General features: G+C 36.1%; 1 protein-coding gene across 3 annotated transcripts in view; it reads right to left on the bottom strand.

Annotated features, from left to right (window-relative positions):
• Nucleotides 1-15,306, bottom strand: part of Kdm5b (lysine demethylase 5B) — a 73,950-nt gene that overhangs the window by 16,539 nt on the left and 42,105 nt on the right. For all 3 annotated transcript variants that reach the window (XR_007104321.1, XM_047520582.1, XM_047520583.1), the window contains 10 exons: nucleotides 14,306-14,425; nucleotides 12,333-12,491; nucleotides 11,111-11,292; nucleotides 9,726-9,888; nucleotides 7,001-7,120; nucleotides 5,794-5,988; nucleotides 2,320-2,501; nucleotides 2,032-2,156; nucleotides 505-655; nucleotides 248-362 (listed from right to left, as the gene is read on the bottom strand). Coding sequence is in view for 2 of the 3 variants with exons in the window: in XM_047520582.1 (XP_047376538.1) it covers nucleotides 248-362; nucleotides 505-655; nucleotides 2,032-2,156; nucleotides 2,320-2,501; nucleotides 5,794-5,988; nucleotides 7,001-7,120; nucleotides 9,726-9,888; nucleotides 11,111-11,292; nucleotides 12,333-12,491; nucleotides 14,306-14,425 (1,512 nt within the window). In the remaining variant the exon portion in view is untranslated. The remainder of the gene's footprint in view (nucleotides 1-247; nucleotides 363-504; nucleotides 656-2,031; nucleotides 2,157-2,319; nucleotides 2,502-5,793; nucleotides 5,989-7,000; nucleotides 7,121-9,725; nucleotides 9,889-11,110; nucleotides 11,293-12,332; nucleotides 12,492-14,305; nucleotides 14,426-15,306) is intronic.

The raw sequence follows: 15,306 nt of genomic DNA, 5'->3' as shown, positions 1-15,306 counted from the left end.
AGATCTCACACCAACTGTAAGAACTAGCTGATGGTCACTTTCAAAGTAAAAACTTCCAATTTTATCTCTCTTCTATGGACATATTATAATTTATTTTTTGCACACATATTTTCAATGCATGTATTAAAATGTATTTGAATATAAATGTGCAAAAGTAACCATGAAGAAGACTACTTAATAGTGTAAGTAGAGTTTGTTTACAGAACACAGGATCACAAATGTACTCCCACACATCCTCTGTGGCTACCTTTAGCAGTGGTGTTTGACTCAGGACACATGGAAGAGCATACAACTGTGTTACAAACTGTCGAAGTTCATTCACTGTCAACTGATTTTGTGACTTTCCTCCACCAGATCGATATCTACAAAACAAGAGCCCAAGGAAGCTATGTGAGAACCTTGTTCATTACTCACAGGTTCCAATGTCAAAGGAATCTGGGACAGAAGGAAAAATCAGTTACAACAGGTTTCAAAGTTTAGCTGACAAAAATCAGAAGTACATACCTAGTTTGCCTTTTGCCATTAAGCAACTGCTGGGCAACAGAGGCACACTTTTCTGCATCTTGTGTGACTAAGCGAAGGTGACGTAAAAGATCGTTATCTGGGAATTTCTTCATTTCTGATTCTTCAATTAAAGACTTAAAGCTAACAAGGCCTAGGAATAAAGAAAAAAAGTCACCTTTTTTATAATCATTATGTTTATTACTACTGTCATAAAATTGAGAGGGGGAGACTGCTTTTATCAACTCTTATCTATAAACATAACTTTAATACTATTGCAATGGTCATGGATAAATTTGTTCAGGGGTTAGAGTTGTGTGTGGCTCAAGGGGTAGAGCGCTTGCCTGGCTTGTGTGAGGTCCTGGGTTCGATACTCAGCATCACATATAAATAAATTAAAAGAGAGAGAGAGAGAGAACTGACTAGTCCTGACTAGTCAATTCTTTAAAATAAATAAATAAATAAATCTGTTTATTTGAAGTGCACATAGTGGCACATTTCTGTAATCCCAGTGTGACTTGAGAAGCTGAGGCAGGAAGGCTGCAAGTTCAAGACAAGCCTCAGCAATTTATTGAGGTCCTAAGTAACTTAGTGAGACCCTGTCTCAAAATAAACCATAAAAAAGGGGCTAGAGATGTGGTTCAGTGGTTAAATGCCCCCGGGTTCAATCCCCAGTACCAAAATTTGTTCATTTGAGTTGAGGGGTAGGGGGCAGCTGGGCAATAAGATTGACTGGGGTGGGAGATGCAGGAGGTACTAGGGATTGAACGCACAGGCACTTTAAACACTGAGCCATATCCCTAGCCCTTTGATTGCTTAAGTTGCTTAGGGCCTCACTAAGTCATCAAGGCTGGCCCCAAACTTGTGATACTCCTGCCTCAGCCTCCCAAGTCGCAGAATTATAGGCATGCACCACCACACCTGGCTGAACAAGATTAATGTTAAACAACTGCCTAGAATTAATCTTCAATATGAAAATGTTAAGATTTGTTCAGGGTGGTGCACACCTGTAATCCCAGCAACTCAGGAGACTGAGGCAGGAGAATATAAGTTCAAGGTCAGCCTGGGTTAGTTAGCAACACCCTGTCTCAAAGGAAGAAAATAAAAGGGATGGGGATACAGCTCAGTGCTAAAGTGCCTCTAGCTTCAATTCCCAATACCACACACACAAAAAAATTAAATTAACAAATACACGAAAAAATGAAAGCTTTCCTAAGGTTCTATATGAAATGTAAAATGTTCTCATCTCTGAGAAAAGAGGTATAAAAGATTATTATTTCCTAACAACATGGTTTGTTCTTGCACAATTCATATATCAAGTCGAGACTTTGATGTAAGGGCATCTGCTTTATTCACTCTTGGTTTTAAAACTTTTGCCAATGCTCTAGAAACCTAGCTGGACAAAGGTGGTAAATCAAGGATGACTTCAGGCTCTTTAAAGTCATCTGTTTTGTTGATAACTTTAAGTTGGCTGCATCACAATCAGTCCCAATTTGCTATTCAGCAAGCCCCACTTTCTGTACCACATACTTTTCTTCTTGTTGATCTTTGCCTCCAAAGCTTCATTCACATTCAAGGCCCATTCATTGTAAGATTCTGCTCGAAGCTTCAATGCATTCATCATGGGGTAGAGATCATCCAGAGTGTATCGGTAACTGGAAAGAGAATACCAGACAGCTTTGAGACACATGGCTCTGGAGAAAACTAAATGTTTTATACTTAACATTTCAGCCCTAGAACAAGGAGGTCACTGAGCTTTTAGTAAAGATTCCATGCTTTCCATGGGGGGGTGGAGTGGGAATCATTCTTCTTACTTACCGCAGTTTATATTTATAAGGAGAACAGGAACACAATTCCTTTACATGATGCAAGCAAACAAGCAGGCCAGGTTTACAAGAGCAGGAGATGGCAGACATGAAGCACGTTGTTTTGCATTTTATACACTGTCGCTCATCATCTGGCAACAACTCAAAATCCATTCTCTCTGAATCAATTACTCCCTAGAATAAAGTACAATTTAGAGACTTTTAAAGGACAATATAATCTACCAGCCTCCAAGACAAAAGGAAAAAAAATCAACAATAAGAGCCTTATCAAAATACAGATGCGGACTTAAAATGTGTGGAATACTTGACATGACCTTCGCTTTTCTAAGGAGAATATCTTTTTGGATAAGGTAAGGTCTTATGTTTGGCTATTTTGATCTAAGTATGAAAACAGCTAGTATGATTGTAATGCTGAGGTCAGATGCTTATCCTACTCTAAATTGGCGGTATCCACAACTTCAGCAAAGATGGGAGGCAAAAGAAAAAGTATGCTTTCTACTTCTGAGAAAATCCTGCACAGGGCTTCAGGGTGATATTCCTGGACAATCTATAAAAAGAATAAAAATAAAAGGGCAAGTAGGAAAGATAATCATGTAGAAATTGTTTACCGACCAGTTTCTTAAGACTTTTATAGAAAAAGTGATCTGAAATAATATCATTATCTCATGAGGTGATAAAAATGTGTGCAACAGGAGAGACTGAAGTTATAATAAAGCATTTCCTGGTGCTGGAGTTGTAGCTCAGTGGTTGAGTGCTTGCCTAGCACATGTGAGACCCTGGGTTCGATCCTCAGCACCACATAAAAATAAATAGATAAAATAAAGGTATTGTGTCCATGTACAACTAAAAATATATTTTAAAAAAAAGTATTTCCTAAGTCAAAGACTATCAAGAAAAAATAAAGTCTTAAACCAGTGAACTTCACCTATATTCTATACCACCCAACTAGAAAGCCCTTGTGGGATGTGTCTTTTGCCACTCAAAGTCAAAACTCTACCACCTTTTCTCCTTATCTGCTTCTGGGTCCAAATCCAACTTGGAAATGCCAGTCCTGAATAGGTCAATTTATGAGCTTTCTGTCTTATTGTAACCTTTTGACTATTTCACTTCTAACAAATATATTGCCCAACAAAGAATAAGGAGAGTAAGGAAAATGCTAATTAATGGATTTTTTTTTAAATCTGTAATTTTTTGTTTTAAATTGAGGATGTCAGGGGATGGAGAGACAGTTGAAATTTTTGTTCAAAATGAGATTAGCTACAATTACTAATATATGACCTTGGTACATCACTTAAATCCTCTGGGTATGTGTTTTCCCCAACTATAAAATGTCAGGGGAAGGTGGAAATTCTGCTATTAATCCATAATGGGGCTTCAGAGAGTCAACATTTCAGTATATATCCAAAAAAGCACATTTTTAAAACAATTAATGAGACTCTATTTGCAGATAATGATTGTCCCAAAAGTATCCATTAAAAACTACTAGAAATTGAGTTTAGTGAAGTCACAGAATTAAAATAATCAGTTGTATTTCTACATATTAGCAATAAACAATTAAGAATTTAAAAACTTCAAAGTACCACTTACTATAATGCCAAAAAAGAGAAACACATAACTATACCATGTCGAAGGACTGAAAGACTTGATTTTGTTAAAAGTATTAATTATCCACAAACTATTCACAGGTTTAATATAGTCCCAATCAAAATCCTAATGCTTTGTTTTGGTAGAAATCAATAAGCTGATTCTAAAATTTATACGGAAAAGCAAAGGAAATAAAAGAGACAAAACTATTTTTAAAATAAAGAACAAGGCAAGTGTACACCAGGCAAGATGGTGTACACTTGTAATACCAGAAACTTGGGAGGTTGAGGAAAGAGGACTGCAAGTTCAAGGCCAACTAGACAACTTAGTGAGACCTTGTCTCAAAATAAAAACATCAATAGGGGTTGGGAATGTAGCTCAGTGGTAAAGTGCTGGATGAGCATTCACCCTCGTTGAATCCCCAGTAGCTTGTGGGGCGGGGGACCAGTGTTTAAGATACACATCACTAGATTTTAAAACTTCTTAGAAAATTACAATAATGAGATCATATGACGGCATCAATAAGATAGATGTACACATATATGAACTGATCTTCAACCAATATGCCAAGGGACAGAGATAGTGTTTCAAAATATGATACTGGAAAAACTAGGCATCCACATGAAAAAAAAATTAATTCTGACCTTATCACACAAACAAAAATTACTTAAAATGGATCAAGTAAATGTACTTAAAACTATAAGATTCAGAGCGCTTGCCTTGCAAGCACAAGACCCTGGGTTCAATCTCCAGTACCGCCAGAAAAAAAAAAAAAAAAAATATATAAGATTCTAGCCAGGAGTGGTGGCTGGCACATGCTTATAATCCCAGTACTCAGAAGACTGAGACAGGAGGATCTCAAGTTCAATTTAGCCCCAGGAATTTAGCAAGGCCCTCAGCAACTTAGTAAGACCTTGTCTTAGGGAAAAAAGTATTGGGGATGTAGCAAGATTTTTTTTTTTTAAGTAGGACCCACATCCCCTTACCCCAAATGATCTTACAAATGGAAAAAACTTTTCAATAAAACAGATTTCATCAAAATGAAAAACTTCTGCTCTGTGAAAGTGCTAGGAGAATCAAAGATAAACCAGACCAGAAGAAAGTATTAGAACACTTATCTGATAAAGGATTGGTATCCAGAAAAAATAAAGCACTCTTAGAATAATCTAATCTAATAAATAAAAAGGGTCAAACATGAGCTGGGGTTCAGTAGAGCCTAGCAAATGGGAGGCACTGGGTTCCATCCTCAGCAACACATAAAAATAAATGAACAAGGGCTGGGGTTGTAGCTCAATGGTAGAGCACTCGCCCAGCATGTGTGAAAGCAGTGGGTACGATCCTCACCACCACAAAAAGTAACTAAAGTAAGTAAACGTATTTTGTAAAATAAATAAATAAAACAAGATAAAAGGTACTGTGTCCACGTACAACTAAAAATATTTTTTAAAAAAGGTGGCAAACTAATGGAGGAAGAATGGATTGGGTAGAAGAAAAAGAGGGATGGGGAGGGGTTGGGGGGAAAAGGAAAGATAATAGAACAAGACAAACATCATTACCCTATGTACATGTATGATTACACAAATGGTATGACCTTACTTTGTGTACAACCAGAGAAATGAAAGTTGTACCCCATTTGTACATAATGAATCAAAATAATAACAAAAAAGGGAGGGGGACATTTGAACATAAAGATAGAAAATACAGGGCAAATAAGTCCACAATAAGACTGGCAATGTAAATAAAAACAAAAATAAGATATTACTATACATCTACTAGAATGGCCTTCAAGGAAATTAAATACACTAAGACTTCTTAAAATGTCATTAAAGTGTGCAGAAACTTTAATAAGTTATATATGCAAGTAGATGACCAGAAACCTTACCAATTTACGAACAGTCTCCCTTAAAGCTTTCTCATCCTCAATCATAATGGCCATGTCTTTCTGAACAGTTGAAGCCACTACAACATCTAGTACATCAGCCTTGGAAGCCATCTTACATATCATCTCATCATGGGAAAACACACAGTAACGGTGTAGCAAGCGATAATGCTCCACACACTGTCGGCCTAATGGCAGCTGTGTCCAAAAACAGAAGGAGATTTATGACATTCATCTTCTATTCTCCAAAACTACTAACTTGTACTATAAAATTATTAAATATCACATTCTGGATTAAAACATTAATCAACTCCAAAACCAGACTAAGATACCCAGACTATGCCCAGACCTTATTTATCTTTGTATCTCAAAGATCCGGCATATTTGGTACCTTAGTTGAAAATATCACCAACGAAGTAGTGTGTATAATACTGTGGAATCTAATTGAAAATTAGATTCACACATTTTCTAAAACACCTGTGCTGAACTGGTATATTCAAGGCACTTCCAGGAGTAACAGTACTCCAAAAACTACATAATGGAAAGTAAGTATGGATCCAGCTACTACTATTAGTCAGAAAAGCACTGTAACAAAGTTACAATTCATTAGATTTAACACCATACATACTTTAAATCTAGACAGTTCTTTTCAGGCAAATGAAAACACCAATGTAAAAATTCAACTTTATAACTAAAGGAAACCAAATGTGTCAGTAAATTGCAATATTGTGGATAATTTAAGCCAGTGTGGACAAAGTTTCAGACTAGAATTGTTACCAGTTTGCAATGAGATTTTAGCCAGAATATAAATCAACAGCCTCCTTTCTTCATTAAGCCAGGCTACTGGAAAGGCTAAGGAAGGTCATTTGAGTCCAGGAGCTTGAGGTGAGCCTGGGCAAAATAGCTAAGCCCCATCTCAAAAGAATAACAATAATCAAAAAAAAAAAAAAAAAAAGTTACAAAAACGACAGCAACAAAAAAAGCCTTGCTACAAAAGAAAAAGGGTTAGCTGAACTAATAATGTGCTTATTATTACACATGCTTGATTTATGATGTGGTACAAGTCTTATATCATTGTGACCTGGAAAACAATTTGCAGACTATCCAGCTGAACATCAATGGATTAAAGTAACAATACACATGGCAGATTTGAAAGCATTATATACCATTTCCACAACTAGAAAAAGCTCACTAATTTGAAATTACATACCCAATCAACAGTGCAGAAGTTAACAGCCTCAGCAAAATTAAACCCTTGGTTAAAACCACTGTGGTAGGCTCTTGGAAATGTAATCACAAACTCCCCAGCACACTGATTCGTTCGATAAACCTAAAAAGACAGATATTGGATATTTTTGAAGTTCTTAGTTACATTCTTACTAAAGATAATTTGGACATAAATTATTAGGTGATTCTCTAAAACATGAATCTTTCTGCCAAATAAAACTAAGCAAAAAAAAAAAAAAAAAAAAGCCACATAATTTCTGCCATAAAATGGAGTACTATCCAGACTACTTAGTTAATCTGAACAAAAAATATGACTTATAAGTACAAAAATTTGACCACATCCAGGATCAAGACACATTTTTCTAAATACAGCTACCATCAAGAATATCTTGCTGGATGTGATGACGCACACCTATAATCCCAGCAACTCAGGAGGCTGAGGCAGAATGATCACGGATTCAAGGACAGACTCTGCAATGTAGCAAGGCAAGCAAATTAGCAAGATCCTGTCTCAAAATAAAAAAATAAAAAGGGCTGGGGATGTGGCTCAGTGGTTAAGCAACCCTGGTATCGAAAGAGGAAAAAAAAAAAAAAGAATATCCTAATGTAATTTCATTACCCCCAAAACAGGATTGCCTACCACCAACTGAATATTCTATTTCAAGAATGTCAACATATGAGCTCTCCCCGATTTGGATCTCAAATTTACCTCCCATCATTCCACTCTTTGGATTAACCTCACCCCAAAAGCACCTGTATTATTCAAGGCACACAACTTTTATATATTGAATTTATATAACAGTACACACCTTTTTAAGCCTCTCTATCTCAACATTAATGGTTGTCCAAAGTGTGATCAAGACTCACAGAGGTCAATGGAATCAAAAATTCTAGGGGCGGGGTCCAGACATACGCATGGTAATGAATCTTTCAGTGTTCTCATAAAGGCTAAAGTTTAAAGACTGCCTATCTTGTGAGTGCAATCCTTTCTATCTGAACTACTTCCTTCCTCTCCTACTTTTAGCCAAATATTCAATAAGCAGAAGCTCCAACTCCTACTTCAGATGGCATCTTAATTTATGAGTCCTTTCGGATTCTCAACAGTACTAGTAAGATCAGTCTAGTTGACACCATTAACAAATCACACACCCCTTTCCATTATCTACATAAACTCTACCCCATTTTCCCCTTAAATTGTGAATCCCTAATGCACAAGTTCATTCATTTATTTTTGCTTGTTTGTTTTGGGTACACGGGATTAAACCCAGGGGCACTTAACCACTCAGCCCTTTTATTTTTTTAATTTTGAGACAGGGTGTCTTGCTAAATTGCTTAGTGTTTCCTTAAATTGCTGAGGCTGGCTTTGAACTTGAAATCCTACTGTCAGCCTCCTGGGTCACTGGGATTATAAGTGTGAGCCCCTGCATCCAGTTCATTCATCTATTTCTGTAGGTCCAGAATGTAGATTTACATGATTTGCTCAAATACTAAAGAGCCAGAGCCAAGTCTTGCACTGACCAAGCTACTCTTAACAAATGGGCAAGACCAATCAACATGAGGAAAGGGGGGAAAAAATCAATGAGGGCAGTACTAACAATGAAGGTATGGGAGAATTTTGTTATTTACTGGTAATTATTTTATCAGGTATAGCCCATGCATAACTTCTTATCCCTCAATGAAAGATCCTTTCTGTCTATTCCCATTGACTGACTAACCTGTGAACCCAAAAGCATAAAATTTAGGTCACAGCAAGATCAAGAATTCACTTTTGTGGGCTGGGGATATAGCTCAGTTGGTAGAGTGCTTGCCTTGCGAGCACAAGGTCCTGGGTTCAATCCCCAGCACCGCAAAAAAAAAAAAAAAAAAAAAAAAAGAATTCACTTTTAACACTATTAATCTATCATCTACATTTTAATTAGGATGAACTCCTTCAATTCCACACATCTCAATATAGACTCCCAAAATATCTTCAGAGTATTCTCCAAAAGAAAGAAAGCATATGAATATTACTTCTTGTAACAGCAATGTCCACAGCACATTCCAGTCAAGACTGGGAGCCCTGAAATCCAAGCTCAAGACCTTGAAGTAAATTTTCACTTAAACTTAACTGGGCATAGGAGTACAATATAAATAAGTTCTATCAATTATTTCATTTTGGTTCACCATTCAAAATTAAGATCATATAGATTCAATATTTTTTTTTTTTCAAATAGGGACAGGATATAAAAGATTCTAACATCAGAGTTCAGATCTACTTGTAACAAAATCTAGTCATTTTCATAGTAAACTAATGATAGACCATTTTTTAAAGTTTTTGTTTTATTGATTATAAGACTGAAGTTATTATCAAAAATTTAGCTTAGAAAGCATTAGTAGTGATGGCTGCACAACCTGTGAATATATTAAAACCATTGACTGAACACTGAAAAAGAGAAAAAGAAAAATATTACACTTTTTATTTGCAAAGCAAAGCCTTTCAGTTATCTATATAGTAGCTCCAACAAACTAGTTTTTACGGAATCTGAGGGTCTACCCCACTGGGGTAATGCTATACAGTTCCAACTTGCAACAAAACAAGCAGCTGTTTCTGCTATCAAGTTATCCTATGGAAAATATGTAACCAAATCAACTTTATGAAAAAGTGACAGGGAAAAAGAGAACTGGTGAATTAAAAAGTCTGAGTGGTAGGAGGATTAACCAGAACATACAGGCACTTCATGAGTCATCAGGGTATTGGGGTTCATGATGGTCACAAGCTGATGAAGGAGATCTGGCTGGGACACAAAGAGCTCTGGAGCTAGTTTCTTCATTACATTTTCTAGCTGCTCGGCAGCATACCCTGGGACTCCATACCAGGTTTTTGGTTCACCCCTGAAAACAGATTATAAAAATAAATCAATCTGCAATACCAACACAAAACAAAATGGTTAACCAGTTCATATTTTTCAGACTTTGCTCTGGAAGACTAAGCTACAAAGGAATGTTCCAACTGAGGAATATCATTAGAAAAGTGATCTGAAAAAATGTAATGCATTTTCTACATTCAAGTATAAGCATTAAGCTTGAGACTTTCCATCTGAGGTTCATTCCTCTCCCAGCTCCCATTTTTAGCTGACTCTTTAAAAAATGCAGATATCTAAAATTTCTAAGAATAAAAGGCATCACATTTGTTATAGGATATTAAGTTCCACAATTTCCTACAGCAACTGACAAGAGATGGCAATTCTCCATCTTCCTCTTCCCTTGCCCATTCTGACAGAAGAGGTTAAATCAAACATGATAAGGCAATTAGCACTTCTAAAAGCTCTTATTCTTCAAAGCATTTTAAATTGTCAACCAATTAATCTGTAACATCCTGTGAGGTATGATAAATATCATCTTCACTTTACAGCTGGGAGCAACTGCCCAGGGAAGCAGAAGTGATGCTATACATATATATGCCAACTCTTCTTTCTTGTGGAACATTCTTGAACTCCTTGCATAAGGATCTGAGTGAATTATGAATCTTCAAATATTTTTGTATTTAAAAGCAAGAGGGATACAGTAGAGGAGGGGAACAGATGTGAAGAAATGGCTTTTAGAGTTTTAAGAGGTAAAGAAGTACAAATATCTGCATCCACATCATTCACAGACACAGCGGTGAGGTCCACTTGAAATGTTGTGATGCCAGAATTTTGCCCAACAAAAAGGAAGCTGGCAGTCCCAAGGACCTGGAAGATACTATGTAACTATACCCTGCCTCTACTCCCAAATGGACATCTGGGGGACCACTGCCACTGAATGCAATTTTCCATATGAAAGTATAGTCCAGTGCTTTTTTAACCTTTCTATGAGTAAAAACTTAGTGACTTCAAATACAGACTATCCTGTCCCCCAAAACAAGCTACACTTGAAATAGTGTACAATTTCAGAGGATCCATGCACTTTCTAGGAAGCTTTACAAACTACTGCCTTAATAGGATGCCTGTTACAACAGTAGTGAATAAAACTAGTTCATCTGTCTTCAAACACAGCTGAGACACATCTGAGAGGAAGAGAAAGCTTTTCCACCCAGCTTGCATACTGCTTATAGATTCTATGTGGGATTTCTCACCAGTGCAGGTAGTTGATGGAATAGCTCCAGTGGTCTTCAATATGCCAACAGAATGAAGAAAAGCACATTCCCACATACAACCAAGGGAGTTTCATGCCACATATATCAGCAGTAATGTGGGCAAGGACAGACTGCTCCATCACTGGCATATTGTTCAAATTCCAGCCACTATCAAGATATTCCTAAAAATAAAACAAATAAGGGTAAAGTTTTAGCTCTATTAAGCCAACACTTTAGAATTCTGTTTCCAAAGGTCTGAAAATAATTTCCTTCAGAATAAAAGGGAGAAGAAGTAGAGGGGTCACCATGCTGACTTTTAGGATGCCCGTAGATTAATTAGTTCTACCTGGTTTGAAGCTTTATATAAATGGACTCATAGCCAGGCTTGCTGGAACATGGCTATAATCCCAGTAATTCAAGAGGCTGATGCAGGAAGATTACAATTTCAAGGTCAGTCTAGGCAACTTAACAAAACCCTAGATGTAGAGGTACATAAATTTTATGAGTCTATTTATCTGAAGTTCCAAAGTAGGCAAACTAATATATGGTGTTAGAAGTCAGGATAGTGGTTATCCTGAAAGAGCTAAAGTAATGGAGGAGAGAGGCAAAAGATGAGCATTTGGGAACTGTCTTAATTCTTATTCTACTGCTGGTTACATGGGTGTGCTCAGTTTGTGAAAATTCATCAAGCTGTACATATATGATAATAACATTTTCTAGGTACATGTTACATTTTTTTTTAATTAAAAACTGACTTCTTCACAGGATAGGAAAAGAAATCTTTTTAGAGACCTGCTGGTGTAGAAAACAATAGACTTATAGGCATTAAGATAAATAAATAAATCCATTAGATTTTCTTCAGAAGGAAGAATTAAGTTATACAATCTGAAGGCAAAGGACAGTTATTTTTCCTTATCACATAATGTAAAATGTAGTGTGCAATTAAGACAAGAATTGCTCTGTAGGGTCTTCCAACTTTTCTTGAAATCATTAAAAATCTGGTAATTAAGGATCTGCTGAAAGTAATCATAAATTACTTCAAGGATCAAACAGAATTTCAATAAATACTTAAATTTTCAAGTCCCTTAATGTGGACTTTCATTTTTTATAATAAGGATGCTATTAATCCAGTAGTAGGCCCTTTAGATCAAGATATGCTGGTTGATAGCTTTAAATGCAGAGCTCCCCCTCAAACTAAAAGTTCCCCACTGCTTGGGCCTACCTCTTCCTCAGGTGAAAGTTTGATTTTTCCATCTCGAACAGGAAAACCACTACCAAATTCCTTTGAAGCAATATCAGCTCCATATTCCACTGTGACATCCTCTTCAATAGTGCTTACCAGTCGCCAAAATTCTTTCTCAACCAGTTCTGTGGGAACCATCTAGAAATATAATAAATGGAAAAATGAGTTTCTTACTCATTCACAAACTGCCTATGACTGATCTGACTCTTCTAAGGAAAAATTCTATCCATAATATTCCATAATTGATCCCAGGCAATTCAGGTTAACAACTTTATTTTCTAAAAGGAATCTTATAATTTATAAGAAGCATAGGGCTTGGGTTGTAGCTCAGTAGTAAAGCACTTGTCTAGCACACATGAGGCACTAGGTTCAATCCTCAGCACCACATAAAAATAAATAAAATAAAGATATTGTGTCCATCTGTAACTAAAAGTATTTTTTTAAAAAAGGCATAAGAGTTGGATATAACGGTGCAATGCTTATAATCCTAGAGACTCAGGAATCTAAGGCAGAAGGATTGCAAGTTCCAGGCCAACCTGGGCCACTTAATATAAAATGCAAAGAGCTAATGATGTAGCTCAGTAGTAAAGCACCCTGTGTTCCATGCTTGGTACAAAAAAAAAAAAAACCAGCAGCATAAAAACTGATTAAGAATTCATGTTCCTCTATCGTGAATCTGCCTACCATTATAAAAGGTAGCTAAGGAATGTAAAGTGCTAATATTCAAAACCTGAGAATGTTTTTGTGTTTTGAGAAATGTAGTATACTACCTGGTTGAGGACAGTATAAAGATAATAGCTGTGTCTGAATGATGCATTATATTTCAAGAGGCTTTTGAACACACTATTTGAGTTCAACCTTTTTTTCTTTTCACTAGAACTGACGGAGAGTAAGGTGGGTAATGATGATGAAAAAGACAAGAGAGCAGACCATGAACAAAAAGAACAATTAATTTGGGCAATATGCCCTAAATAAAGCCACCAAATTATCAAGGATCTATTGATATCTGATTTGAGTCCACAGGCAAATAACTTCAAAATCTTCATGTTTTCAGTAAAAAAAAAAGCCAGCCATACATAGGTCATGTGCAAGTCACCAGGACTGGTTGAGCAAACATTGCCAAATACTATAATACACAAGGAATCAAAAAACCTAAATATTCAAATGGAGCATAAACATAAGCCAATTAAATAAACCTTTTAAGTAACTAACAGTTAATGTTAGTGATAATAAGGAAAAACAGGAGTATTAATATATTGCTGGAGTGCCATAAACTGATGGACCTATTGAGGTGGGATGAGGAATGAATAAGAATATTTATGAGAACAACAGACCTCAGTGATCATTCCAAGAACAAAATTCAATTACAGAGATCAACATGGATGAAGTATTTTCTATAGCACTTACTTAGTACTGAGGGAAGACCACAGCTTTTAAAAACCCAGAATTACTAAAGGAAACCATTTAGTTTTGTCATACTCACTTGATAGAATATTAAATGCTAAATGAAACATGCTTATGGTGCTAAGGGAACCAGGGAGAACTAAAACCAGAATCTTATGAAGTTTATAATAATAACTTACATACAACTAACTAATATACAATAAATGTGTTCCCAAGGCAAAGCACACAGCCTGGCACACAGTAAGTTGTCAATAAATTTTGCAAAGTTTTCTTTAAACTACATGTGTTGTGCTAAAAGAATTGTTGGTAATTATCTTTATTGGTATTGTTACTACTGCTGTATAATTTATGTGAAAGAGGTATCTGTAGCAAAATTCTTAGATGAATCAGAATGCATTATATTGTGGAATTTTAACATCATTAAACATTAAAACTTTCATTCTGTAGCAATGACTACCACAGTAAGGCCCAACTCAAATCTGTCTTCAGGTATTCTTCTCTCCAAAAATAATTAAAATCCTTTCCCAAAGCAATATATATGTACATACATGGACTGGCATATTGAAGTAATCAGATTTGAATGCATCTGCCATTTCCCCAAAAGTACGAAGGGTATAGTCCCTGGCTGCTTGTTCAAAGCCAAATGCTTCTTGTGGTTTACTACATTCCTGTAAATAAAAAAGAAAATTTGTATTCTAGGTGGCACCTGAAAAATGTCAAGTCTATCTGGTCAATCATCAAAAGGACAGAATTTTTTAAAAAAAGGTTTTATTTATTTTACTCCCACTCAATGTCTCCTTTAAAAACCAAACTAACAAACAAAACCTGCCTAAAAATTCAAAGGTTGTTCCAGTGAGCAAATAAAATATTTACACTTTAAAAATCACAACTTGGGTTCATTTAAATTTCCATAAAGAGGCATCCTAGGCTGCACATGGTGGAGCACATCTATTATTCTCAGCAACTCAGGAAGCTGAAACAGGAGGATCACAAGTTCAAGGTGACCCTGGGCAACTTAGTGAGAGACCCTTTCTCAAAATTAAAAAATAAAAATAAATAAATAAATAAATACAATTTAAGCAGGAATAGAGCAGCAACTAGGAATGTAGTTCAGTGGTAGAGTGACTTGAGTTCAATCACCAATTACCAACCCCCACCAACACACAGAGGCAGCCTAAAATGTTACTTCTTTCAGGACTGGAAAATGTTTTCAACAATTAAAATGAGAGGAATAAAGTCTTTCTAGGAGTTAAAACTATGAAAAAAATCAACATATAACATGTCAAAATACAGATAAAACACTTGATGGAAGTAGAATGGCTCTCTGAACAGCAATATTTGATTATAACCTAATAATGCCATCAAAAACAAAACAGTGAGCCAGGCACAGTGGCGCATGCCTGTAATCCCAGCAACTTGGCTCAGGTAGGAGAATCTCAAGTTCAAGGGCAGTCTCAGCAACTTAGCAAGCCCTAAGCATCTTAGCAAGATCTTGTCTCAAAAGAAAAAATAGAAATAACTGGAGCTGTAGCTCATTGGTAAAGCACCT

The sequence above is a fragment of the Sciurus carolinensis genome, chromosome 12, assembly GCF_902686445.1.
Source record: "Sciurus carolinensis chromosome 12, mSciCar1.2, whole genome shotgun sequence".
Classification (NCBI taxonomy): Eukaryota; Metazoa; Chordata; class Mammalia; order Rodentia; family Sciuridae; genus Sciurus; species Sciurus carolinensis.
Note: the sequence above shows the minus strand (reverse complement) of the source record. Positions and strands in the feature narration are given on the sequence as shown.